At 39.0% G+C, this 27,843-nt stretch overlaps 1 protein-coding gene across 1 annotated transcript in view; it reads left to right on the plus strand.

Annotated features, from left to right (window-relative positions):
- The window catches only part of Grm8 (glutamate metabotropic receptor 8), an 805,433-nt gene that overhangs the window by 346,434 nt on the left and 431,156 nt on the right, over positions 1-27,843 (plus strand). The window contains exons 3-5 of the mRNA XM_032906859.1: positions 2,654-2,789; positions 3,604-3,758; positions 4,685-4,822. Of these exons, the coding sequence (XP_032762750.1) occupies positions 2,654-2,789; positions 3,604-3,758; positions 4,685-4,822 (429 nt within the window). The remainder of the gene's footprint in view (positions 1-2,653; positions 2,790-3,603; positions 3,759-4,684; positions 4,823-27,843) is intronic.

A 27,843-nucleotide genomic window follows, 5' to 3' on the forward strand; every position in this document is an offset into this window, starting at 1 on the left:
ATCCATTTTCATGCATAAAACACCATGTTCAGGGATGCAATGTTTCCTTTGGGCCATCTAGATTTGGCTTCCCTACCCTTCACTTATTGGTTCTATCAGCCATTTCCTGTCATTTCCCACACTATTCTCTACAAATCTTTCAGCCTTTGGAAGCCAACTAGATTATACCACTTCAGAGTAGTTTTTCCTGACCACTATACCAGCCTTTTACTTCTTTATAGGGCTTGCTTAACCCATACTTACATACTTCTTTCTATTTGTATGAAGCCTGATTTAATTGTATTTCAAAATTCGATGAAGGTGGAGGCCATGTCCATTTTATTGACCATCATGCCCTACACATACCTGGCAAATACTAGAACCCTAATAAACATTTGCTGTGTAATGAGTTGATCACTATAACTCTTACTGGTACACCAGAAGGCTGGCTAAGTATAGGCCACAGCCTGGCTTGATTCATTGGTGATAAACAGCTCTACTCTTGAGGAATGTGGTATAAGATTACTAAGTACATTTATACTTCGTGGATGGTTTTTAATATCTTCAAACATATAAGAAAAACAATCATTATTTATTGATTATACTCATTCATTTCTGCTGTACACATTGCGTCTAATCACACACACTCAACTGGCTGTCTGCTGCTAGGTTCAGTTTTCTTCCTAAAGCAAAGCTTACCTCTTTATTATTAGCTTTTAATGAATTCTTGTTTTTTTTCTGGGTAAAGTCTGAATTATGTAATGCCTTAGTTCAGCCAAGCTTTGGTAATAAATTACATTGGGCTCGTGACTTATAAACAGAAGTCTAAGATGTGGGTGCGAGAATGATTGGTTGTTCTGGTGGCTCATTCCTCGGTTCACAGGCAATTGATTTTGTATCACATTCTCAAATGGCCTGGAGTAAAAGCGAATTCCCTAGTCTCTCATGTTGCTTCCTCTTTTTCTTCCCCTCTTTCTGTGACCTTTCTTCCTTCCTTCCTTTGTTCCTTCCTTCCTTCCTTCTTTCCTTCCTCCTTTCTTCCTTCCTTTCTTCCTTCCTTCTTCCTTCTCTCCTCTTTCTCGTCTTCATTTCTCCTTCACTCCCTCCTTCCTACCTTCTCTTCTTCTTTCTTACCATCTCTTTCCTTTTTGGCTACCTTCTCTTTCTCTTTTCTCTCTCCCTCCTTCACAACTTTAGAATTTAAGAAAGGACTCTAATTCTATGTGTGAGAACTCAACCCTTGTTACTCAGTCCCCTATCCAAAATCTTGACTCAATACCCTCATAATGGGGATCCAATGCATGGATATTTCATATAAAGACTTTCATATGGCTGACAAATGTATCCATGTTCTGTACCTGGCCATTCTTTCCAACTTCAACTTTTACCAATTATACTCTAGGCTGGCATGAAGCTAGGCTCATTCACTCCTTGTACTCTATTATAAATATTTCACATTCCCCACATAGTTAGGGGTGTGTTGTGGTGTGTGTGTGTGTGTGTGTGTGTGTGTGTGTGTGTGTGTGTTGAAATCTGACTTTTTCAATCGCTCATTTTCTTTCTTCCTTGCTCCCATATCATGAAGTATTTCTATAATCCCTCAGTTTATTACACCAATGGAAGTTGTAGTTCATTATAGTATCTGTCTCCAGATTGTACGGTGTCTCCTAGATTACACAGACTTTTCAGAATCTAATGCATAAGCTATAATGGCAGCCAATAATCCTTGAGTGGCTGCAGTTATTGTCAGTTGTTGGAAGTAAAAATACCTGTGCCCAGTGAAGCAGAGTCACAAATGGTGACTTAATTCTCAGCTGACTCAAAAAAGTCCATTTAATCTACAATGCAATAGAAAAACCTGTAACTAATTCTATTTTCTCTCCCAGTGTTAGAATGTGCTTGTCTCTGCTCCATTGCAATTAGAAAAAAGCTCTTTCTGCTACCCCTATCCAATCTTGGAGGCAGAATCCTCTCTACACTTTTCTTTGGATCCTCATTGTTTTAAGAAAGCATGAAATAAGAGTTCTGTGTACCTTATCCTCCTGCTCTTTCTTTCCTTTCACCCCTTTCTTCCTTTTGGCTTAAATAGCTATTTTTATGTGTATGGTGGAAGTCTAAGTCAATGGAGGGCTGGAATAGCTGAGTTTTGCCGGAGATATTTGAAGATTACTTCACAACGCGCTGCTGAAGAGTGAAGCAATGTTATTAGCAACAAAACAAATTTAAATGAAATATACTAGCAAAGAAAAGCAGAAAAGGGATCTTGCTATTCAAGAGTAGCCTCTCACACAATACAGTCAGAGGTTTTATTAATTTTATCACTCTTGTTTAGTCTTATAAACAAATGTAAAAGGTCCCTTTCTCCTTCCATCTCTAGAATTTTTTCATAGGCTACATTTCTTCTCTAAACCATCACTGTTGACACACACACACACACACACACACACACACACAGTTTAAATTTGTGGAAGAAAACTGAACTCATATTGGTGTTTTTCACTTAGTGATATATTATAATAAAAACAGACACAATTACTTTCAATAGGCCAGAATGACAAATGTTTGGAGAAACAGTATTTTGTAGCAAATCATGTACTTTTATAACGTAATTAACCTCATCAAGGTTTAATTAAATAAATACTTTTTTTCTGAAACATTTTTCCCCCTCAAACAGGTGGTGTTTGCATTGCTCAATCACAGAAAATCCCACGTGAACCAAGACCTGGAGAATTCGAAAAAATTATCAAACGCCTACTGGAGACACCTAACGCTCGCGCAGTGATTATGTTTGCCAACGAGGATGACATCAGGTGCTGATTACTTTCCTGCGGGATACAGGATCAGATTTGTGCCCCACATCCTTTCCAAACATAGTTTACAAACGGTGTCAAAAGTTGGTGAGATTTCACAGGAACCACTAGGCTCCTCTGCACCCACAGACTACCTTCTGCTTCAGACCCAAGGGCCTCCTCATTTCTATGTCGGCAACGCCTACAGAGTAAAACCTGGGACTGAGCAAAATGAGATGCCTCAGAATGAGAGGGGGTGTGATGAGAACAGGTTAAGGATTAGCCCAATTAACACATGCTGGAGTCTCTGCTGCATTTCCTTTAGGAGATGCTGAAACTCAAGCAATTAGCATGATTGACTAATTGTTTAACTATGACCCACCAAGTGCATTTACCTTTATAGAACTGATTGTTCTGGTTCACTTTTTGTTGCTATCACTAAATACCATGAGCTCAGGAATTTTAAAAGAAATAAGGAAAGAAGCCTGTTTGGGTATGGACTGGGTCATTTCTAAAGAACTTGTTTGGTCCCAGCTGCTTCTTGGCAGCTGATGAGGAGTTGTCTTCTGTGTGAAGGCATGGAAGGCATCATATGGCATGTTAGAGAAACATCTCACGCTGGGCTCTGCTCACAAGGTTATTCTATCATCCTGGGGCCCACACTCCTGACTTATTCAAATCTAATTATCCCCCAAGAAATCCTACCATATGACTCACAGAGTTACGTTTCCATGATACATGAAATTTGGACAACATGCTCAGGCGGCAGCACTGGTGTTATGTAGTTCTTCCCCCTCCCCAAATGTCATATTTTTATTTCCTTTTATTCCTATAGGAGGATATTGGAAGCAGCAAAAAAATTAAACCAGAGTGGGCATTTTCTATGGATTGGCTCTGATAGTTGGGGATCCAAAATAGCGCCTGTCTACCAGCAGGAGGAGATCGCAGAAGGGGCGGTGACAATTTTGCCTAAAAGAGCATCAATTGATGGTAAGAATGCAATAAAGATAATTCATTTCATCCCAGTCAAATCAAAATTCAGATGCAGGCTGGGGATATAGCTCAGTCATGAAACTCTTGGTTAGGGTGTTTATGGTTCTGGGTTTGATCTGTAACACTGGAGGGGAAAAAAAGGAATGAAACATTTAAAGTTACAAAGCAAATCTCATTTATACTCATCATTGGTTCTGAATGGAATATCCACCCCTGTTAGCACAGTAGTCATTTCCACTATGCAAACATTATATGTTTATAAAAAGTGTATACTTTAAAGATTTTTTTTTCTTATTTAAGAGCACTATTATACAATTAGACATTTCCATGATGCTAGTTACTGTAGTTCACTTTTGCGCACTTTTGTGGATGTTTTGTGATGGTTATGGCATTGTTGGAGGGAACTTATGTGATTAATAGACATGGAATACATTTTGCAAACTGACCCTATGTTGAAATAAATGAAACAAGGAAAATTTGGAGCACAGTTGTAGACGGAATGGTCTGTTTCCCAAATATCTTCCCAATACTCTTGACAATGACTTAAATTCTTATCTTTAACAGTGTCCTCTGAGGTAAGGCATTCTTTTCAGATGTTTTTGCTTAAAGAAGTGGCTAGACTACTTAGCCATGTCTCTAGAAGATTGTGTCAGTATTAACTGCCTTATTGAATTAACTGAAAAGAGAACATACGGGAGACAGAGACATTGTTGTGAGTTTAGGTGCAGTGAAGTCTGGAGTGTCAATTCACATTAGGAGAGAGAGAAAATAGTTATTCATTATATATATATATGTATATATATATGTATATATACACATTATATGCTATAAATATTGTACAATAAAACACTTCTTCAAAAGTTCAGGTGGTATTTTTTTATTTTGAATTAATACTGAAATCATACCTTTTTCCTCTAACACAGGGTTTGATCGATACTTTAGAAGCCGAACTCTTGCTAATAATCGAAGAAATGTGTGGTTTGCAGAATTTTGGGAGGAGAATTTTGGATGCAAATTAGGATCACATGGGAAGAGGAACAGTCACATAAAGAAATGCACAGGTAGACACTCATATGTCTCTCTTGTTACACTTGTTTTAGCTTTACCTAAGAAATAAAATGTTTCTCTGTGCCATTAAATGTGGGACATTGGGGATCCTATGTCTTCTTGTGTCTCCTGTTTCTTTCACAAGGATGAACATGAGCTCATCACTCAATAAACTGAAGCTTGTACATTGGTTTTTACACTCTACCAACAATCATTCATCCAAAATATACCATGTGGGCAGCACCAGGGTATTTCAGTTGTATTTGAATCAACTATTTAAGAGTCTTCTGGGAAAGTACCTTAATGTGCTTTATAGGATGTAGGCAAATGGGCAAGATATCATAGTAAATTGATCATAAGTTGCTGTAAGACACGTATTTTTCAACTATTACAATGTGTTCCTTCATCATACTATTAAACTCCATCTAGTGTAACAGTTATTGCTCCATCAGCAATGATTTCTGATGCTTTTAGTTTCTGTAGCTTATATTTTAAAGAATCATCATTGAATGTCCCTCTTTGAAGGAAAGGATAAAACTATGCTTATTTGCAGATAACGTGATTGTGTACATAGAAACAGATATGGAACCTTAGCGGTTACTACTAAGCAGTGAATTTAATAAGCTCACAATACATGGTCAATGTAAACATTTATCTGTAATATAATTAGAAACTAACACAACACAATGGATATGATGTTTAAAGAATATTATTAATATCATGATTAAAAACCTTCTCAGCTATCATTAGGGAGAACCACACTGAAAACTACAATATTTGGACATGACTTTCCCTCTTCACTTAGTTTTTGAGATACCCTAATTTCTGTCCACCTCACATCTAGTGGGAATATACTAAATGCTCGCACAGACATATGAAAGAAAAATATGAAGATGCAAAAATTATTACAAAAGAATCTTACTTTAGGCCTACCCCGCCAAGATTGGGGAAGTGATACAAGAATCATGTTTGTGAATTTGCACACACATTTGAGGTGACAGGAACTCATTAAGTAAACATGAAAGTAAACCGATACTGATCCTGAGACAATTTTAGGAGAAATGAAAGAAAAAAGAATATAAAAGTGAGTCAGGATGGATTTGGACAGGGGTAGCAGTTTGCACAAAGGTGAGTCCCACGAGGTGACCTTGCTGTCAGGTGAAGATGTCAATCAGATAAAGACAGGGAAATGGCAGGGTCTAAAGTGAGAATGAACTTTTTTTTTTGGTTTGGAAAAGGAAAAAAAAACCCTTGGCAACTAGAGTGTAAGAGTTTGATAGCACTGGCCATAGAAAGGAAAATTAAGAGTGCTCTTCAACTTCTCTTTAGAGTTCCCAGAATGGAGGGGCTTGGGCTTCATCCCATTCATGGGCCAAGGGACTTGGACTATTCCCTCAGAAGAATTCCTCAGATACAGACTTCAAGAAGAATCAAGAAGATTCTTATAGCAGAAATATAAGCAGGTCAAGAGTTCAGGAGAGTAAAGCAGGAAGGTCTGTGAACTCATCTGTATTCCTGGGGATAGGTAGTCACCACCAAGGCCTCCAGTATCCACACACAGATGGATACTCTAGGAGGTATCTTAGTACAGGGTAAATGATTAGCACTGAAACAGAGAAGGTAAAAGATGGAGGACCTGCATGGTGAATCTCTGACAGAGTAGTCTGGGGAAATGGTGATGGAATTAGCTGACAGAGAAGACATCAGAAAATAAAAAAATTGCTTTGGTACTACCTTGGATTTAGTTCTGATACAGCCCATGTAATTCCCCAGTGGGTGGCAAAACAAGGTCTAGGACCCTATAAGGTGTTCACTAGAAATTCAAATACAGTGAAATTAGACACAGGGACAGAAATGCATTTACAGGAAAAGGATGAATAATGATGGAAAATTCAAGGATGGTGTCTGAGTGTTGGTTTCTGTTGCTGTGATAATTCACCAGAACCAAAACCAACTTAGGGAGGAAAGGGTTTGTTTCTACTTAAACTTCCATATCATAGTCCACAGATGGCCCACCTGAAGGAAGCCAGGGAAGGGAACTCCAGCAGGAACATGGACACAGAAAGAGAAAGAAAGACCACGCAGGGATGCTGCTCTCGCTATTTCTTGCTCAGTTTGCTCTCATGAACAAGCAAGGACCCTGGGGTGCCCTGGGGTAGGACCACCTACAGCAGGCTAAGTCCTCTAACACCAGTTATTAATCAAGATATTACTCAACAGACTTGCCTACAGGTCCATCTGAGGAAAACATTTTCCTAATTGGGATTTCCTGTCCCCTAATCCTGGATTGTGTCAAGTTGATAAACAACAACATTGACGACCTTAATCAGCACAGGGGGAGTCAATCCAGAGGGAAAGACGCCTTGCATAGAGTTGTAGTTTTGCAGAGAGATGTGGAACAGGGATAAAATGTCTGAGAGAGACAGAGAAACCATATGGCTAAACATAGAATAGAGTAGAGGAAGAGAAAAGAAAAAATGCTCTTAAGCGGACTTTGACAAATAAATAAATGAAATACCTGAGAAAAATTTAAAGATGAAGGTTTGAAAAGGCTTGGGCACTTCAGCATGTTTCCATATAAATTAGAAGAGAAATTTCTAGAGAAACTTCAGGGCAGGCAGTAAGAGACTGGTAATATTCCTAAACAACAGAATTTATTTGGGGGAGGATATTATAAGGGAATATATATAACAGGAGGTGGCAACTTAATGATTAATATTTGCTAATTTCTAAGTTAGACATTAATAAAGTCCAGACAACTACATTGCAGCAAGTACAGGGCATATCTGGTCATCAGAAGAATTTGGGAGCACGCATTCAGATGAAGTCAATGATTGATCCTCTGGCGAAAGGCGTGGGGTCCAGTGTGACAGGCTGCTCTATGAACAGCAAAGGTCATATGCAGAGGATTCATAAGGAGCAGTAGGAAATAAAAGACTGGTTAGTAAAGGTTTATAAGGAGAGCGTATCCATTACTTTCCTCATCTCCATGAAAAACACAAAAACCATCCAACCAAAGCAGTAAAAGCCAGGGCGAATGTAATTTGATTCACAGTTTCTTCAGAGTGGTCAATCCAATGGAGTCTTTGGCTCTGTTGATTCTGGTCCCTTCGTGAGGTAGAATATATGGTTAGAGCCTGTGGGGAAGGAGATGGTTTACTTCATGGTACACACAGGAAGCAGTGAGTAAGGAAGGAACTGGAGATAGGTTTTGGCCTTCCTGGATACACTTCTACTGATTTAATTCCCACAGCTAGGCCCTACCTCCCAAAGTTTTCAGGGCTGTCCAAATTAGCTGTGTTAACTGAGGACCAAGTGTTCAAAAGTGTGAATCTGTTAGGACAATCCAGATTGAAATGATAACAGAGAATTTCTCACTGACATATTCTCATCCCACACTTACACTGCAATTGGAATATTATTATTTGGTCCTGCACAAACTCAAGTCCTTTTGGTTAGACTGAGGCTGTGAAACTATGAGAGTTCATGAAATAGAGAAACTTATTTTTTCTTGTGGTGTATATGCATAGATGTATTACTAACCTATCACATATTTTATTAATGGGATGTTTGAAGAATCACCAGGTTTTCCTAACTCCCATTTTCCAAGTAAATTAAGACATGAAGTTCTACTATTGACATATTTAGATGTCATATACTTAGTATTTCCTTCAGACATAAATACCGAACTAGTTTATTGTTGAAGGCAGCCATGGTGACAAGTCTGCTTCTTATTTCCTTGAATTATTTGGATACTGTTTTAAATGTGATAATTTGTTTAATCAGAACTATTTTTAGTGCAAGGAGGGAAATGGGTGTTTAAGTGCTGGGGGAAAGTGTAGCTTAGGGGACTGGGTCAATATTTTATTCAAATAACATTTAAGGGACACTGAAGTTGTTTGTCTCTGTTTTGCAAGAAACAATGAATGATGTTCTAACTTCATTTAGGAAAGTAACCTGTGAAACTTTACAATTTGCAAGAAAAGTCATCCGTGTCTTAGATTATTGTTGTAAATCCATTTTTGGAGAATGAGAGAAAATGATAAAATATGTTAGTGATCAAATACTTGAGGGAAAAACTTACTGTGTTTGCATGAGTGAATATTTCCAGGGTCCTAAGATTAATTTTTTAGATTGGCTTTTAAAAGGCTCAACTTCTGGGCCACAGAAATAGTTCAGTAGGAAAAGGCACCTACACCAAGCATGGTGACTTGTGCTGGATCCCTGAGAGCCACAAGGTGGAAAGAAAAGACTGTTCAAGTTGTTCTGACTGCTACATGTGCAACACCCCCCCCCATAAATTTACTAGTTACAAGGAGAAAAGGGAACTCTAAGAATTCACAAGGGTTTCCTCTCCCATTTAGATCACTTGTGGATTTTATTTATTGAGTAAAACTTTATATTAGACTATAGTAATTGGTGACTATAGCAATTTGCTTCCGTTGGGGGTGACACTGGCAATATATTTACATGGATAAGAATGCGCTTCCCAGCAGGGTTTGAGTATGTCTTATTAATTTTCGGGAGACAGAATGTCTTCCAGCAGTGAGGAGCATCCTCTTTCTAACATTAACGTGGTTCACACACTTCTTGGAGATGATCCCTCCCCCCCCCCCAGTGTCTCGGGAAAGCTTTCAGAGAGAGGCGTTAATGCTTCTAACTTTTGCTATGCTGGCCAAACTCCAAGTGAGGCAATTCCCATCATCCACTTAGCTATTATGTAGTTATTATTGCTTCTGAAAGCTGCGGAGTTCTGAAAGCTACCACTACTTAATCCTACTTAAAATTCCCTTTGTCTTTGTCAAGAAGGGAAAAAGGATGCTCCTGTCCATGCCGTCAGTGGAAAAGGCTGTTATTCTGTACACACTTGTGTGACCTTTCCTCCCTCCCCCTCTCATTCTGCCCCTCTCATTCTGCCCTCACTATCAGTGCCTTGCTGTCTCCCAGTCCGAGACATCCAGACTCCCCTCAGAAGTGTGCCTTCCTTGTCCCCAGTCCCACACATTTCCACATGAATGCTTCTCACCCTGGCTCCTGCCTCAACATCCTTCCTATTGTCTTTGCATTACATCCTTCTGCTCTCTCTGTCATTCCTCTCATAAGTCTCTTGCGTGGCTTTACTTTGTTCAGCAAGATTGCTACAGGCAGAAAAGAGGTGTGCTTCAGAGACAGCCTCTGCCACTCTTCCCCTCTCCCCATCTCCCCATCTCCCCATCTCCTTCTCTCCCCCTCTCCCCCATCTCTCTCTGTCTCTCCTTCTCTCTGTGTCTCTGTCTCTCACTCTGTCTCTCCCCCTTCTTTCTCTTACTAACATTTTCTCTTGTGAAGACCCAGAGTGACTGTCATAGGAACCTGTGCGTACGATTGAGCTCTCAGCTCACAGGTGGGCTGTTTTTCCATGCACACTCTGTAATTACTTCTGCACCAGGAATTATAAATACTCTTCCTGTTGTCAAAACACTATCCCAAGAAGGCCTGTCAACTCTATTTATGCCCATAGGACCTTCCAAGGAATGATCGAGTCTTTCACCCATCATGCATCCACCTGCTGTTTCATCATCCGACAGTTGATTTGTTTGAATAAGCCACTGTGTGCCAGGCACTGTGCTATATCTGTATAGGCAAACAGTGTCCCTTCCCTACCCCAGGCGCTCACAGATGAATACCATCTCCTTAAATTTAATAGTCTTGCTGTCTTGTAATGCTCAGCCAATACACTGGGGTACCCAGCTTAGCCGATGTACAGCCAACACTCAGGTTACAAATAGTGGTGAGCATATGCTACATGAATGGCCTATTGATTCTTATTTATGATGATAGAAATAGTGGTAATGGAAAAAGCAATGCACAAATATGTTTCTTCCTTACAAACAAGCAATTTTGTCAGTGAACCAAATAGCAGGCACAATAATTAGCTTCTGGAAAGGCCTGTCAGTTTGTTTTCTAGTGCCAGAGCAACCAGGTAAGTTTTCTGGGATAGGTAGCTCTCAGCAGTCATTATTTGCTATGGAAGGCTCTGAAATGATGGCGTTCTCCTCCATTTGCTCAGGGAACATGAGCCTCTATAAATGAATTGGGTAGTTAGCAGGGGGATCGAATTTCAGCAATTTGATTTGGTGATTCAGAATGAAAAGATAGGAAAATAATAATCTTCTCTGTGTGCTCTGGTAGTCTTATCTGTCCCCTTGCCCAGAGTAAGATTCTAGTGGAGAGTTTCTAGTGGAGAGCCATCTGAGGTGGCTATTGGCCCGGTTGCTTCTGCTCTTGGCAAGTAAAATAGCAAAAATCCCAAAATGACTTATTTATTGCATTTCTCAAATTCGGTATTGAATTCCAATAGGTGCATCTGAGATGGTAAAACAGGCATTGATTTCAGACATACTAGACTTCAGAATTCAGAGAGGAGAGAGAGAGAGAGAGAGAGAGAGAGAGAGAGAGAGAGAGAATGTAAAATCAAAATCATTTTCTAATCTTCTAGATAAAGAAACTGGAAACCAGGGAAGTAAATTATTAAAAACACTCTGTGTGTTAATCTCAGAGCTGTAACTAGAACCCTGGAGTCCTTTTGGAATTTGTCCTTGTATTTTACCTTCAGATTGTTTTATTACTTACTTCTTTCGTAATTTTCACCACATAGCCAAAAACATTTTATTTGCACCTTTCTGATGCTTTCTTTCTGTATGTTTTCGTAACCTTTCCCATTGCTATAACATAATGCCTGACAGGAGTAGTTTTAGGCAGGAGATAGCTCTGTCTCTGGCAGCTGTAGCTTTTAAAATGTGACCATATATATATATATATATATATATATTTATATATACATTATTGTTATATATATATTATTGTCATATATAATCATGTGATTATATATATACATTATTATCACACACACACATACACACACACAATCAAAGGCTGGAGTTAGAAGGTCTATGTCTAAAGTTTTGAAGTGGTGCTGCGTTATATTCCTCAACTCCTGCTCCCATCCTACCAGACACCCATATTCTTCACACATGCCTTGCTTCTAAAATGTTCTAAAATTTTTTGACATGGCATCTCCAGCTGTGAACCAAGTATTCAAACAAATGAGCCTGGAGGGGCATCCCACTTAACACAGGACATAATGCATTGCTGGATTTTAAAATCACTAGCTAGATAGTGTGTGTGTGTGTGTGTGTGTGTGAGAGAGAGAGAGAGAGAGAGAGAGAGAGAGAGAGAGAATACAATTGGTTATTAGCCAATCCCACAGAAAATAGTATATTTTAATATTCTTCATATGGCCTTTCAATTATATATGTGATTTTTACTAGTGAGTCTAGGATACCTCAAAGCCTTTTCTATGGTTTATCTGTTTCCCCAGCCATTTATAAGAATAGAGCTAAGACTAAGACTTTATAGCATTATTCTTAAGCCCAGTGACATTGAATTAAAGCAGGTCACTTTGCTAAATTATACTTAGTTTGCTCACCAACTCATTGCTTTCCAGCAAACTGAAAGCAAAACAAAGAAGCCCCCAAATTACCTACTTTAAAGATTAGCTTTGAAAGAACCATGATATATAACAGCACCTCTACAAAGGCCCTGTGCCCACAAATTACCTACGTGCTTTGTTAGCATGCAGATTTGGTTTCGTGGGTCTTGGATGGACTACATTTCTGAGCAGTTTGCAGGTGGCTCGAATGCAGAAAGCTCTGGGGATGTGATAGTTAGCTTACATTGATACCAATGCCACCTGAAGCTTACTGAGCAGAATAAACATTCAACTGTGCTAAGAATTACAGATAAACTCAAGGTGTTGCCTGCACAGAATCATGTAAATAACAATTTTAATATTTATCAGCAAATGCAAAGTTCTGCAATCAGTAGTCTATGCTTTATATACGATCTTCAATTACTATGCAGATCAGTGAAATATACAGGTGTGTGTTTGTGTGTTTTGTCATAAAAAAATTGAAAGCAGAAAACTTCATTACTAAATATAACAAAACTCACAGAGATGCACCTGTATTTTCAAAACACATAAAGAAGATAAAAAAAGTTTGCCTTGTCAAGGACAAAAGATACTTTGACAATGTCAGGAAGTGCACTTTCGATCATAACTGCACATAAAGTACATGAGTTAGAGGTGCCCAGCAGACAGCTCAATTCTTTCATGTTGTAGAAAAGCAAACTGGGGTCCATGTGGCCTAGGTGAACTATCTAAAGCCCTTTAGCTCCCTGAAAGCCTGAAGTCTGATTGCTGCTCGGTTCTGCCTTTGTTCCTGTCTTAACTCCGAAGGCCTTTCCCAGAATGGGGTTGAGTCACTTTGACCTACTCCAAGGATTTCCTTGCTTTAGTGGCCAGCTCTCCCAATGGCTATCCAATGTAATTTATTCCATCTGTGTGACTCCCCTTGACAGTGAAGGTTCAAACTGAAAACCTTGGTCTGAGAACACTACCAAGTAAGTATGTCTGAATTGTCTGGAAGTGTAAGCATTTCCAGACAATAACAGAACAGAAAAATGCCCATTTTAATGCTAATTAATGCAACCTAAGCCTTGGTTGGACTCATCCTGTACAGACCACAAGAGTCTGGTATTACTGAGAACAGGTGGGAGCTGAACATGTCTGGAATATTCCGCTGAGACACTCAGATGTGGTAAAGATCTCAACAACTGAGTACCCCTGAAACCGTTTCAGGATTAAACTTTCGAGGTTTAAGGAAGTACCATTGTTATTGCTGCTTGATCAACTGAAAGAGCGTGAACCTAAGCATTTAGGAACACATCTGAGCCCGTACGACTATCCAACTGAACAACAACGACGGCAATAACAACCACAATAATGCTGTGTAAGGGCCAAGGAGAGCTAAAATAAAGTGATCTGAGCTCTCTGGGGGTAACTGAAGAATTGTGCTGGAGAGTCTGTGTAATGTCTTGGTTGTGTAGAACATTCGTTAAATTCTACAGTTGGCTAAAAATCTCTGTTTGCAAAGAATGTGCTTTAGAAGACAGTGAGGAAAATGAAGCCATCAGTCCACAGGTTGCTAGTACGCACGGCTTTTATCATCAGGACTTAAATTCTGCCTCCCACCCTCGAACTGTTAGATAAGTTGCTCTGTAATGGTGTCCAGTTTTGGATTTTGTTTTAAAATAATTCCACTTATTCTGTATAAAGAGACCTCACTATCTCTGACAAGGTAACAGAGTAATGAAACGAAAACTTGGAAAACAGTGGAAAAGATGGATTAAGCATATGAACATCATTCAAACTACATATGTTTATTTATTCATTGGTTGTTGTTGTTGTTGTTGTTACTTTCTCCAGCCCTAAAAGAACAAAATCTTCATGAGGGCAGGAACTTTATTTACCTCCTGTTGTTCTAGTACCACTTGGGTGGCATTTGGCTCCACCACATTTCTTTAAAATATATTTGTGAAATGAATGAGTCCACGAGATACTTTATCTGCCATTCACATCTTATCAATCACTTTCTACTGGGTACCGAGGATGTGACAGTGAACAACAAAGAAGCAGTACTTGTTATTATGGAGCTCCTAGGCTATTGGAAAGATGACTTTGGAAGGCACTTCCTTCCACTGAAATGCATCGTGTAATGGGGATAGGAACACGCAGCAGGGATAAGCAATATAGAAAAGGTAAAAGAGTTGTGAAGTTGAAAGTGAGGTTAATATACGAACAGAATTTAGACAAAAGGAAGAGATGCCTTTCCAGAAAACTGTCATGGATGAGCAGAGTTGACATGCAGAAATCATGGATGCCTGACAGAAGGAGATCTAACTACGATCGAGACCTTAATTATGCCTTCTTTGCGTGTATGTGAGGTATTTCAGGATACTGTGGTTAGTAGCCTTAAGTCTAGATGAATGCACGATAACAATACTTCCTCACAGGACTTTCGGTGAAATTAAAAGAAATACTGTGCACAAAGCTTACTGTCTGTTACATAGGATATACAATAAATACTGCTGATTGCTGATGGGCAAAATTTCCCCTTCCTTTATTACTCCAGAAGTGCCCAATAAAACTTTCTTTGGTGAGTAAAATCGCTTTATATTTCTGTCGCCCAATAGAGTAGCTACTAGCTATGCATGGCTATCGAGTACTTGAAATATGGCAAGTGCAAACAGGACTGAACATTTTATTTACTTAAGTTATTATACTACAAATAATGTAAGAAGCTTCCTGTGCTTTGTGCATCTCCCAGTAGACAGAACGCTTGAACAACATTGTTTCAGCACACTCCTAATGAAACTCCGTTAATCCTGACCACTTCCTTCCAATTATAGTAGTATTACCCTGATGGCTAGTATATGGTGAAAGGGTGGTGGGCAAAGAAGTTCTAGCTAGTGATATAGGTAGAAAAGTCTCCCAGGACCCTTAGGAAAGGGATATTTTGTTCTTGTGGTTAGTATTACGTCTATAGCTGTAGCTGGATGTGCAGTAGAAAAACCACGCTGAGCACAGCACAGTGTACAGGTAGAAGGAATTTAGTGCACTCCTACCTTGAGTTAACCAGCTGTGTGTCACTGACTTTCTGAACATGATTACCCAGTTTGTGAAGACAAGATGTGACCTAGTAGAATAAAAGTGATATACAGCTTTCCAGCAATATTTTATTTAGAGCTAGTTCGATGTAAGTTGAAAAATGATGAAATATATATAATAAATGATGTTCCTTAATGCATCAGAATGCTTCACCTTTAAACTTTATGCCCTCTCTTCTACCAGGGTATTTTGCATAGGGTACTGATGTACTTCTTATGCCTGGCTGGACAGGATTTCGGCTAGGCATTTTTCTTTGCAGTGTAAGGGAAAACCTGTTCAAAGCATTGGCAAGTTCATCAGCTAGGACATAAGACTGAAAAGGAACATGACATTTTTTTTTTCACTTATGGTTTTTTTTTTTTATTAACTTGAATATTTCTTATATACATTTTGAGTGTTATTCCCTTTCCGGTTTCCGGGCAAACATCCCCTCCCCCTCCCCTTCCTTATGGGTGTTCCCTCCCACCCTCCCCCATTGCCGCCCTCCCCCAACAGTCTAGTTCACTGGGGTTCAGGATTAGCAGGACCCAGGGCTTCCCCTTCCACTGGTGCTCTTACTAGGATATTCATTGCTACCTATGAGGTCAGAGTCCAGGGTCAGTCCATGTATAGTCTTTAGGTAGTGGCTTAGTCCCTGGAAGCTCTGGTTGCTTGGCATTGTTGTACATATGGGGTCTCGAGCCCCTTCAAGCTCTTCCAGTTCTTTCTCTGATTCCTTCAACGGGGGTCCTATTCTCAGTTCAGTGGTTTGCTGCTGACATTCGCCTCTGTATTTGCTGTATTCTGGCTGTGTCTCTCAGGAGCGATCTACACTTCTGCACTTCTTTGCTTCATCCATCTTGTCTAATTGGGTGGCTGTATATATATGGGCCACATGTGGGGCAGGCTCTGAATGGGTGTCCTTCAGTCTCTGTTTTAATCTTTGCCTCTCTCTTCCCTGCCAAGGGTATTCTTGTTCCCCTTTTAAAGAAGGAGGAAGTTCACATTTTGATCATCTGTCTTGAGTTTCATTTGTTCTAGGCATCTAGGGTAATTCAGGCATTTGGGCTAATAGCCACTTATCAATGAGTGCATACCATGTATGTCTTTCTGTGATTGGGTTAGCTCACTCAGGATGATATTTTCCAGTTCCAACCATTTGCCTCTGAATTTCATAAAGTCGTTGTTTTTGATAGCTGAGTAATATTCCATTGTGTAGATGTACCACATTTTCTGTATCCATTCCTCTGTTGAAGGGCATCTGGGTTCTTTCCAGCTTCTGGCTATTATAAATAAGGCTGCTATGAACATAGTGGAGCACGTGTCTTTTTTATATGTTGGGGCATCTTTTGGGTATATGCCCAAGAGAGGTATAGCTGGATCCTCAGGCAGTTTAATGTCCAATTTTCTGAGGAACCTCCAGACTGATTTCCAGAATGGTTGTACCAGTCTGCAATCCCACCAACAATGGAGGAGTGTTCCTCTTTCTCCACATCCTCGCCAGCATTTGCTGTCACCTGAGTTTTTGATCTTAGCCATTCTCACTGGTGTGAGGTGAAATCTCAGGGTTGTTTTGATTTGCATTTCCTGATGACTAAAGATGTTGAACATTTCTTTAGGTGTTTCTCAGCCATTCGGCATTCCTCAGCTGTGAATTCTTTGTTTAGCTCTGAACCCCATTTTTTAATAGGTTATTTGTCTCCCTGGTCTAACTTTTTGAGTTCTTTGTATATTTTGGATATAAGGCCTCTATCTGTTGTAGGATTGGTAAAGATCTTTTCCCAATCTGTTGGTTGCCGTTTGTCCTAACCACAGTGTCCTTTGCCTTACAGAAGCTTTGCAGTTTTATGAGATCCCATTTGTCGATTCTTGATCTTAGAGCATAAGCCATTGGTGTTTTGTTCAGGAAATTTTTTCCAGTGCCCATGTGTTCCAGATGCTTCCCTAGTTTTTTCTTCTATTAGTTTGAGTGTGTCTGGTTTGATGTGGAGGTCCTTGATCCACTTGACTTAAGCTTTGTACAGGGTGATAAGCAGGAACATGACATTTTTATTAGGATATCTGTGTATAGGAAAGTTTTCAGTACCAGTGATAGTTATATTCTAATTGTGTGGTCTTACATCCATCACTTGACTCTGCTAAATTTTTTCTGCATCTCATTTCTTCTCATTTCTAGAGTTGAGTGGTGATGATGGCGCTTTGTGCTCCAAATGTCATTCAAATTTATGTTTCCTCCTTTTGAAACCAACATCTTATATTACTAAACCATTAAGTTTAAGTGTATGGTTCCCTTTGTTTCCAGAAAGGTTGCTTAATTTGTTATACATCGCTACATGGCATCTGATAGTTGGCTGATAAAGCGATGTGTCTAGCAGCTATAAAAGAAGATAATATTCTAACAACCGGGAGCATCATTCCACCCATGTATTACTTTCTCTTAAAGCCATTGACCCACCCATGACCTTCCAGTTGCAGGTGTATTTGCTTATGCCACCATACTCACATGGTTAGCATTTGTAGATTTTCATTTGGGAAAATGATTAATATCTTTTATTAAGGACACTAACACTGGCTTAAACCCTCCGTGTGTTCAGGGCCAACAAACAGTACAGCTATCTCCTTGCTATGAGGTAGAAATGAGGTAGGTAGGCTCCATTTGTATTTCTAGTCAGACATCCTTTGGAAAAAGCAGGTTGTGTTAGCAGAGCTGTGGGGTGGGACCAGTACTCATTTCTTTGCCAAGAGAGATCTGAGACTCCACATATGCTGATTCAGCAGAGCCCAGGGAGATTATCTAAAACCGACGGATGGCTCAGGATTCCATCAGACTATAAGATAAATTAAATAAAATTCAAATCCCCCCAGCCAACAGAGCCAGAGGACATCAGAGAAGGAAGGAAACAAACGTAGAGGTCATAGTGTCTGGCATTTTGTTCAGCTTTGCCTCTCAGGCCGATGTGAAATGAGGACAGCGAGTACACAGAAACATTTTGGTTTTACTGATTCAGTAGAACTCTTGAAGGCTCTTATTGGTACAAAATGAGGCTTTCTCAGTGACTCTAAATAGGCTTATTAGCAGCACACAGAGGATTTCCACTGTGATCTTTCCTTTGTCCCTCCTCAGAGGGAAGGCATAGGTCTGAAACAAGCTGATAGCTGTAGAAGTGAAAAGTACCCGTGGATGGAGGGCAGAGAGCAGGCTGACTGCCAGTGTAGGACTGACACCCTGAGGAGTGTCATTTGTCTGAGCCACTTTGATGAAACAGAGCCCTCTTTTGTGTATTTGTACCTGTGAAAGGGAACAGCAGAGCAGCAGCTCCAAAGTCCTCAGAACACAAATAATTCATATTGATTTAGGATGCCCACCTACCCCCTGTTTTTTTTTTTTTTCTGGAGTGTTAGTTTACATTTCAATACACGGCTGACATCCTGGAATTCTGACCTGTCTTCTATACGGGTTTCATTAATTGGTGTGAAAGGTTTAATTTAGTAGAGTCCAAGGAACTGTTTGGCTTTTTCTCCCCTGCCTAGTGACAGAATGTGTTCCCATTGTTGATTTCTGTGTGCATTTGGTCTAATCCTCTCCAGGACTGACACAAAGCCGAGCTTCAGGGTGCTCTGCAAGCTGGAGGACTCCCACTCTCGCCCGGAGGGCCAAGGACTTGATTAAATGTTTAAATGACCTTTTAGGAGATATGATTATGAGAACGGGCAAACAGTTTGTTCTTCTTATTCTTAATAACTGCAGTGTGTATTTGGGATATGTGTCTACAGAGTTGGAAAGAGTGTGGATAAAGGAATCACTGGTGATGTGAGGGAGGGCAAGAATGGTGAGGTTTCTTTTATGTCTTCGAGTTATAATAGAATTGCATAATTTTCTCCACGATCAAAAGTCTCACCAATATGAATGCCTAGACATGACCTGAACAAGGAAAAGAATGATGAGTTTTGATTTAAACAAAAGAGTATGATCTCCCCACAAAGAGCCAAACTCAACCTTGTCCCTCATCACCTCACCCTGCCTCTTAGACAGAGATGTTGGCAAAGAGCAAATTGTATTGATAGGAACTTCCTAGCTACATGTTGCCGCCAGCACCAGGACCATAGTCATTGGGTCACACTCTGGCCAGTTTGGCAACAACTTCAGAATGGAAACTATAACACAAGAGCAAATTTCCTGAAAGGGAATTTTCTGGAAAATCCTAAATGCATTTGTAAACTATGCAGTCTCATCATTCGGTCTATGAATCTTACAAATTGACTACAGGTTTAATTTCCCAGGCCATATGTAAATCTTTCCAGTTGCTTCTTTCTATCTGTAGCTGCTGCATTTGCAATATTGCCTGGCTTATTTAAGGGTGCAGAAAACATGTTCTCATATTCCGTATTGATAGCCTCTGTCTTAGGGTTTCTATTGCTGTGATGAAACACCATAACCAAAAAGTAAGTTGGGGAGGAAAGGGTTTTGTTTGGCTTACACTTCTGCACTGTGCTCCTTCACTGAAGGAAGCCAGGACAGGAATTCAAATAGGGTAGGAACCTGAAGGCAGGAACTGACTAAAAGGCCATAAGGGAGTGCTGCTTACTGACTTATTACTCATGGCTTGCCCAGCCTGATTTCTTATAGAGCCCAAGACCACCAGCCCAGGGATGGTACCACCCACTATGGGTTGAACCCTCCCTCATTAATCACTAATTATGAAAATGCCCTAAAGTCTTGCCTAATCTTATGGAGGCATTTTCTTTTCTTTTTTTAAAAATTATTCTTCTCTCATATATTACAATATTGCATCCTGACCACAGTTTTCCCTCCCTCCTCTACCCCAGACCCCTCCCTTCCCCTTTCCATCCATGTCCATCCTCTCCTCCTTATCCCTCTTCAAAAACTGGCAGGCCTCCCATCGGTATTGACCAAACATGGCATATCAAGTTGCAATAAGACTAGAGATACCTTCCCTTAAGACTGAACGAGGCAGCCCAATAGGAGGAAATGGGTCCCAAAAGTAGGCAAAAGAGTCAGTGACAGCCCCTGCTCACTCACTAGGAATCCCTTAAGAAGACTAAGCTACACTACAGTAACATATATGCAGAGGACCAAGGTCAGACCCACACAAGTCCCCTGCTTTTTGAGTCAGTCTTTGTGAGCCCTTATGAGCCCACCTTAGTTGATTCTGTATGTTTTCTTGTGTATCCTTAACCCCAGGTTCTATAATCCTTCTTCTTACTCTTCTGCAGGATTTCCTGAGTTCTGTTTAATATTTGGCTGTATGTGTCTCCATCTGTCTCTATCAACTGTTGGATGAAATATCTCTGATGGCAACTGAGCTAGGCATCTATCTATGAGTACAGAGGAATATCACAAATGTTCCCTTCCTCACATATGACTTTAGCTTGTGTCAAATAGACATAAAATTATCCAGCTCAGCCTTCTCACTGAAATTCATATAGGGACCATGACTTAGTCTACCTGGATCTTATCTCCCGTACCTCTTGAATGAACCTGCCTTGACTATTTTCTTTTCTTTTCTTTCTTTTTTTTTTTTTTTGTTTTTTTTTTTTTTTCCGTAGCTGGGGACCGAACTCAGGGCCTTGCGCTTCCTAGGCAAGCGCTCTACCACTGAGCTAAATCCCCAACCCCACGACTATTTTCTAAATATATTTCTAAAGCAATATGCTTCTGACTTTTGTCTCCTTATTTTGATCTAGTCCATTAATATATTGTCAGTCACAATAAACACTAGACAAAAATAATCTAAGTTTGAACTTTACATTTTATATATTTTACTATATAATATAAAGCTGGCAACATTCAAACCTTGGCACTTAGGTATAGAGTCGTTATTCAATAATATCTCAACATATATATTTATGATAATGGAATTTTGATTGTATGAGATTAATTAGCTATCATTTTCTCAGAAAATTTGCTTATTGACTTTTCATTTTTGCTTTAGCATATAATTAATTTGTAGGCTTTAATGAATTTGTTCAGCTTACTCAGAAATTAATGAAGCTTTTTTATCCAATGGATTTTGTCATTAGCTGCTTTCCTTTCCTTTTGTCTTCTTGGCATTATTGTTGACAACATAAAAACCCTTGCGAATCCCTGAAGAGCCTTTGCAAGTACTTGGGTGGTTATCACACAGTTAGGGATCTGCACTACACTGGTTCTGTCATGAAATGAGGTCGAAATTTCAATACAAAGTTCATATGTCTATAAAGCATGATACCAAAAATATTGCAAGATGTATAATATATAGCCAGAATTTTTCTGACTCATTTTATTCATTTGTGGGTTTATGAACTTAAGTGGTTGATCTCAAGGTGTGAGAATGGAAATGACAGTAAAGGTATATAATTGTTGAAAACTCAGACAATTTTGCAGAGCATTTTAGTATGAAAAATGATCCCATTATCAAGGTCTGTGCCATAATAAAATACTATATGAAGAAGATCACTTGAGTCAAATAAGAAATTATTGTTCCTGTGCAGTTACAAGGGTTTCCTGTAGCTACAAAGAATGAAAAGAACATTCCAGTACTACACACACCTTCAGCTTTGTAAGGCATTTCATGGAAATGACAGTATGCCAAGAGCATAGACGCAGAATATGGAAATGCTGTCCCTGCCCTCAAAGGAGCTTATGTCTCTGAGGAACGAGCAAATTTGCCTTTGGATTCAGATATGGCCTTTATCGTAATTCAAATTGTATTTCCTCACCTTATATTGGGAAAGTTATGGGTAAAGATAAAAGATAGCTCAAATTTTCTTTTCTTCCATGCTCTGAAAGCCCTCTTAATTTAGTAAACGCATTCAGATTAAACTTTTTTAATTCATATTTTGTATGACATAATTTAAACTTGATTTCTTAATTAAGGTTATTATTATTATTATTATTATTACTATTATTATTATTATTATTGTTGTTATTTAGGTTTAACCATGCTATGGTTTCCTACTATAAGAAACAATAATAGATTTCCTTACTGCCAGGAAAGATGAGGATTCTATTCCCATTTTCTATGCTGAGGGTTGACTTTCTAGAAAGGAGTTAGATTTGGGTACAGTACTCTCCTGACTGCTTAATGGATACAGGTGATGGTGAACAGTGGTGGAACTGAGGGGTGATATTGAATTTATTTGCACCCCCCTTTTGACATCGGAAGCTACGTGTCATTGTGAATTTCTCTTTCTAGATGTTAGGACTTGTCTGTGCTTGGATATACATTTTCACACATAGGGTGTAGTAACTGAATTTTGTTCTCCTGAACTCCATAGTTTGTCACTGTAGGAATACTCTGGGTCTCTGGGAAGCCAGCTGTGGAGGTACCACCATCAGGATTGATAAGATGATCTATCTGAACCAAGAAGGTATTTGGGGGTAAGAAAATACTAGTGGAATTCAAAGTGGAAGGGAGGTGGAAAGGTTTGAACAGAGAAGTAAGGAAAGAGAAGTGTGGGAGAGGGTCAGCCCAAACTAAGTATGTGTAAGTGCCATAAAGAAGCTTGCTTCCTTGTGAGTTACCAAAAAACAAAAACAAAAACAAAAATGTATATAATGATGGTATATATTTGTCAAGTTATTGCGGATTTATTTCACAAGGTATAATATGTTGCCAGCAAGACCATTTAAAAGCATTTCCAGTTTTGGATATAGAAGTATTTATATAGTCAATGGGTATCCACAGAACAAGATTTTATGTTGCCCAAAATAGCATGTTCCTCGAAATACTTCTCTTACCTGTTTGCTGATGAGCGTGGCTTTCGGAATAGACCAAGTCTCCAATCCATAATCTCTCTGGTAAGCCTGGATCTTTCTGTCATGCATTTTGAGCACAATTCTCAGTTTAGCTTGTAGAATAGTTGCACATTAATTTGTCAGATTATTTCACTGTTTATCCCCCATGAGACGGCAAGCTCCATGAGGAGAAGAAGCAGGTATTGTCCCTCATTCACTGGGTCTGATTTATAGGGGTATTCTTTAAGTCTCTGTTGAATGGATAGATAAATGTAAAAATATTGTGAGGCATTCATCCAGTTTATGCTTCTCCCCAAGAGAACAGATCTCTATTTATTATGTCACTTGTAGTTGATAAGTTGACCGTGAGCCTGAGAAGTGGGCTAACACTTAATAAACTCTATTTTTTTAAGTCAAGTGTGACGATGAAAAAGTAAAATGACAATGGAAAAGGTAGAAATATTTCAAGCTAGTGACATATAACTGGTTAACAATGTTTTTTGTATTTGGTATGACTGTGAAATGTCTGCACAAACCTTTCTGTCTTTCACAGGTATCTATGATCTGTATCCATTCAATTTTACTCTAATTTATTTCACACTATCCTCAGGTAAATGGCAAATGGCACTCAGTGGGAACTGCTTTCTGTTTTTCTCTTTAAGGAAATGTTTCCATGGCTTAGTCATTTCTGACATGTTTTATTTTCTTTTTCTTTCTTTGTTTTTAATTTATAACACTTCACACTGTTAGCCAGTTTTCACAAGTATGCTTATTTTAAATAAATTCTACATAACTACAAGGAACAATTGGTTATTTTAGTACTGTATAGAGTTTTAAATGATATGTGTGCATATATATATATATATATAATTCACTTGGTCTGTTGTTATAAAACTAGATTTTCTATAGTCAATTTGGAGTTTTAAAAATAAATCTAACATTTTGGAAAATGTGATTGATCTCTCTATTGATAATGCACTTGTCACCTCTCCATTCATCTCTGTCATATGTCATCTCAAACCAATTTTTTATATTACACATGTCAGCAAAAGTGCGTGCAACATGACAGTGACATCACTTCAGCTGTGATGGTCTTGGCTGAAGGTTTTGTCCATATTTGTCAGTGTCTCTAGTTTTGCCTTATTCTAGAAGAATCCTTCCTTTATCTGGTGTTAAAGAGGCTTTTGTAAAATTTATTATGTTTTAAAATTTCATTGTGTATATGTATTATGCATTGTACCATGTTTCATAAGGACATATCCTTTCAAGTACATATTTTACTTGAGTGTATTCCACATATCCTTGTCTTCTTTTTACCTCTGCCTGCCATAACTCCCTTTTGTTCTCCTAAGGACATCTTATCTGCATAAATGATTTTATGTTTCAGTATACATCTAGGGTACAGATGAGAGAAAACAAGTGATATTTGCTTGCTACGGCTTAATTTGCTTAATTATTTTCAGCCTATAATCATAGTATAGCCCTTTAATTCCAGCACTGGGTAGGAAGAGACAGGCAGATCTCTTTGAATTTAAGACCAACCTGGACTACGTAGGCTAGTTAATGCTACATGGTAAATCCTTATCTCGAAGACAAAATATGCTTATTTCTTTTTGCATTTATTTTCCTGCAAACGAGATACCTACATACATTTTATGGCCGAGGAAGAAAATCCTTTGTATTTATGTACTGTGTTATGTAAAAGAGTTTTGGAACATACATCTGGATACTCCAATTCACCTAAAATGAAAATGAAGCTTTATGGGAACATAAACACATCATTCACACAATCATATTTCTATACTCTTTGGAATATATATATATATATATATATATATATATATATATGGCTTTCATTGTGCAGTTGGATTACATTTAGAGATTATTTACTCTTTGTATCTCTTTTGAATATTGGAACCTAAAATCAGTTAGAGGGACTTGTTCAGGAGGCAGGAGAAGGGGCTATGGCTACCCTTCCCTCTACCTTTCTCTATCTCAGAGACTTGAGGTTGATTTAACCTACTAGTCCTAGTGAGGAATGCATACCATCTGTTTGTCAGTCTGGTATCAAAATTAAAGAAGACCTAATTTGCTTTACTTTCGTCTTTTACTAATTGTGTAGTTCAAGGGATGTTCAACATTTCTAGCAAACTCTAAGTGTTTATCCAGTTTAGAAAGCTTGGGTCAAAGCAGATGAAAGAAGCTGAATGATTAAACGTCGAAATTGCTGCCTACTTGCTTGCCGGTTAAGCTTCTTGTGTTTTGTTGTGGAGCTCTGGCTGGACGCCAATCAGAAATGACCCAGGAGTTCTGACTCAATCTTGCCAGTCTCCCCTTGACCAAGGAGAACATTTAGGCATGAATTGGAGCTTTCATTGTCCTGTGACTGACTCACGTTGGAAATAGCTACCTGAGGCCAGACTTCAGTTCTATTTTGATCTAATTATCTTACAGAAACAGCCCTTAGTGTTTTCTTTGACCTTTGTAGACTGCTCCAGGGCTCAGGGAAATTACAAATACTATGGAGGCTGATGTGTTTCTGTAGTGAGGATGCTGTTTTATATGCTTAAGGGGTAGATGCTTTTTCTCTGTGGGAAGCCTGAAGAGGACATTTTGATGGCTTCAAATGTGGACTCAACAAACATCAGCCGTGTCTTGTGTTATATAAATTCCCCAGATACTGAACCCTAGAGAATGAGATTGTCCCCAGTGCAAACCTTGGATGTTCAAAGAACGAATTTGTGTTCATACTGTGTAAGTCCATGTAAGCATGTACTCATTTTTACTTGCAAATCAGAGATCAGTCTAGAATCTCTTTCCTGACCACTGAGCACGGCATAGAAATCTTTGAGTATTTTCCATCTTTTAAGTTCCTTTTTCTAGTTGAAGCAAATCATTCTCAAAATTTTATAGATTGTCCCTAGAGTTCTTGTTTCCTGGCATTTAAAATATTTAAACGTTAACATATTGGAATATTAATGACTTCAAAGAGTGACAGAATGACCTCTCCTTTATTTCTTTACTGATATAGAAAGCACATCCCAAATATTTTAAGGTATTTTCTTTTTCTTTCTTTCATCGTCAAAGAGGTTGAATTAGAGACACAGTCAAATAAGTAAATACCTGAAGCTATACGTTTCTGGGTCAATCCAAATACATAAAGTATTTAAAAAATGTCAGTGATGAAGCTAGATAGAAACTGACAGGAAGAAAAAAAAATCTGTTTGTGTATTTACAGCCCCAAAGCAAAAGCAAAATTAAAATTTGTGCTGACCCTTCTCCCCTGGGGCTGCAGATGTCACTGCTGTCCAGGGCAGCGTCTGTTACTGACTAGAAGGAAAAGCAATGGCATCCAAGTCCCCGGTATAAATAAAATAGTCTGCCTGCCAAATCCTGGAGCCGTCCTGCCATCCTGTCTTGAGGCTGGGGAACGGGGACCAGAGGTGAGCAACAAAGGTGATCACTAACACTGATTCTTTTCTTTGATGGCTCATTTTTATATTGTGTTTTATAAGAGGCTGAGTATAAACAGGTATAACAGGGACTGCTGTTGTCATTTAGTGTGCAACAGCAATAACGATCATTTAGTGCTAGTAGGACTAGACCTTTTCTACATACATCAAGGGTTATTTTTATTAGTTCTTATTTTGTTAATTAATCTTTATTAATTCCACACAACACATTTTGATCATATTCACCACCAGCTATCCTTCTGTGCTCTTTTCCAATCTATCTACACCTCATACCTCATGCCTTCTTTTCACAAAAAATTATTTATTGGCCCGTCAACTTCAACTTGTGTTGTTCTTATAATTCTGAGTATCGGGCTGAATATTAGACTGAGCTTTCTGCATATTGGACTGTGAGACGTTCCTCATTAAAGAATGCTACTTCTGAGTATTGGGTTATTCACTGGGGAGCCTTGACCTAACAGCTCTTATACCTTAGGGATTATAGACTCACACTCCTCAAGAATCCATCACAGCTCCTCAGTTAGGAGCAGGGTTCTTCTCAATCCTTGCTGGAATGCTGACTGGCATGATCCACAGCTCCAGGAGTTCATGAATTTCATTCTCCTGCATCCAGAAGACCTTGTTTTCTCTCTTGTCCTCCCTGACCTGTGGCTCTTATCACCTTTCTGCCCTCTGTTCTGTGATGGTTCTGGGCATTGAGGAGGGGGATGTCATACAGATGTCCTACGTTCTACAGTTACTTGGTTTCTGCATCTCGACCCGTGAGACTATCTACATTAATGCAGCTTCCCTGATATAGTCTGAGAGCTACTTTAATCTACAGGTAGGAGGACAATGAATTTAGAGGTTAGTTATAAATAATGTTTGTTTAGCACAAATAATTGTACCATGTGCATCCTGAAGGTGTACTAGTGAGCTCCCCATCGTAGGCTCTTTGCCACATCTGTGTACAAGGCATGGGTTTCCTTCTATAGATCAGTCTTTAAATACAATCAAAAGTATCGTTACATCTATAACCTTTATTCTGCTATTGAACTCATGGACATATCTTGCTATGCTGGTTGTTATTTCAGTTCACAGGGTTTGGAGCTGGATAAGACTATTGACCACCTCCCCCCAACCAACCCCAGTATGCTTAACATCACTTTTCAGTACTATGAGATTTATCCAGCAGACGGAAAAATTTTCTGCTCAGTACATATTTGGCCCCATGACCAAGGTGTGTAGTATTTTCAGCAATAGGGTCTTACCATAAAGTTCTAGTGGTCCACTAATAGTAGTGGCAATAAACTCTAT

This window comes from Rattus rattus, chromosome 6 (genome assembly GCF_011064425.1).
Source record: "Rattus rattus isolate New Zealand chromosome 6, Rrattus_CSIRO_v1, whole genome shotgun sequence".
In the NCBI taxonomy this organism is placed as follows: domain Eukaryota; kingdom Metazoa; phylum Chordata; class Mammalia; order Rodentia; family Muridae; genus Rattus; species Rattus rattus.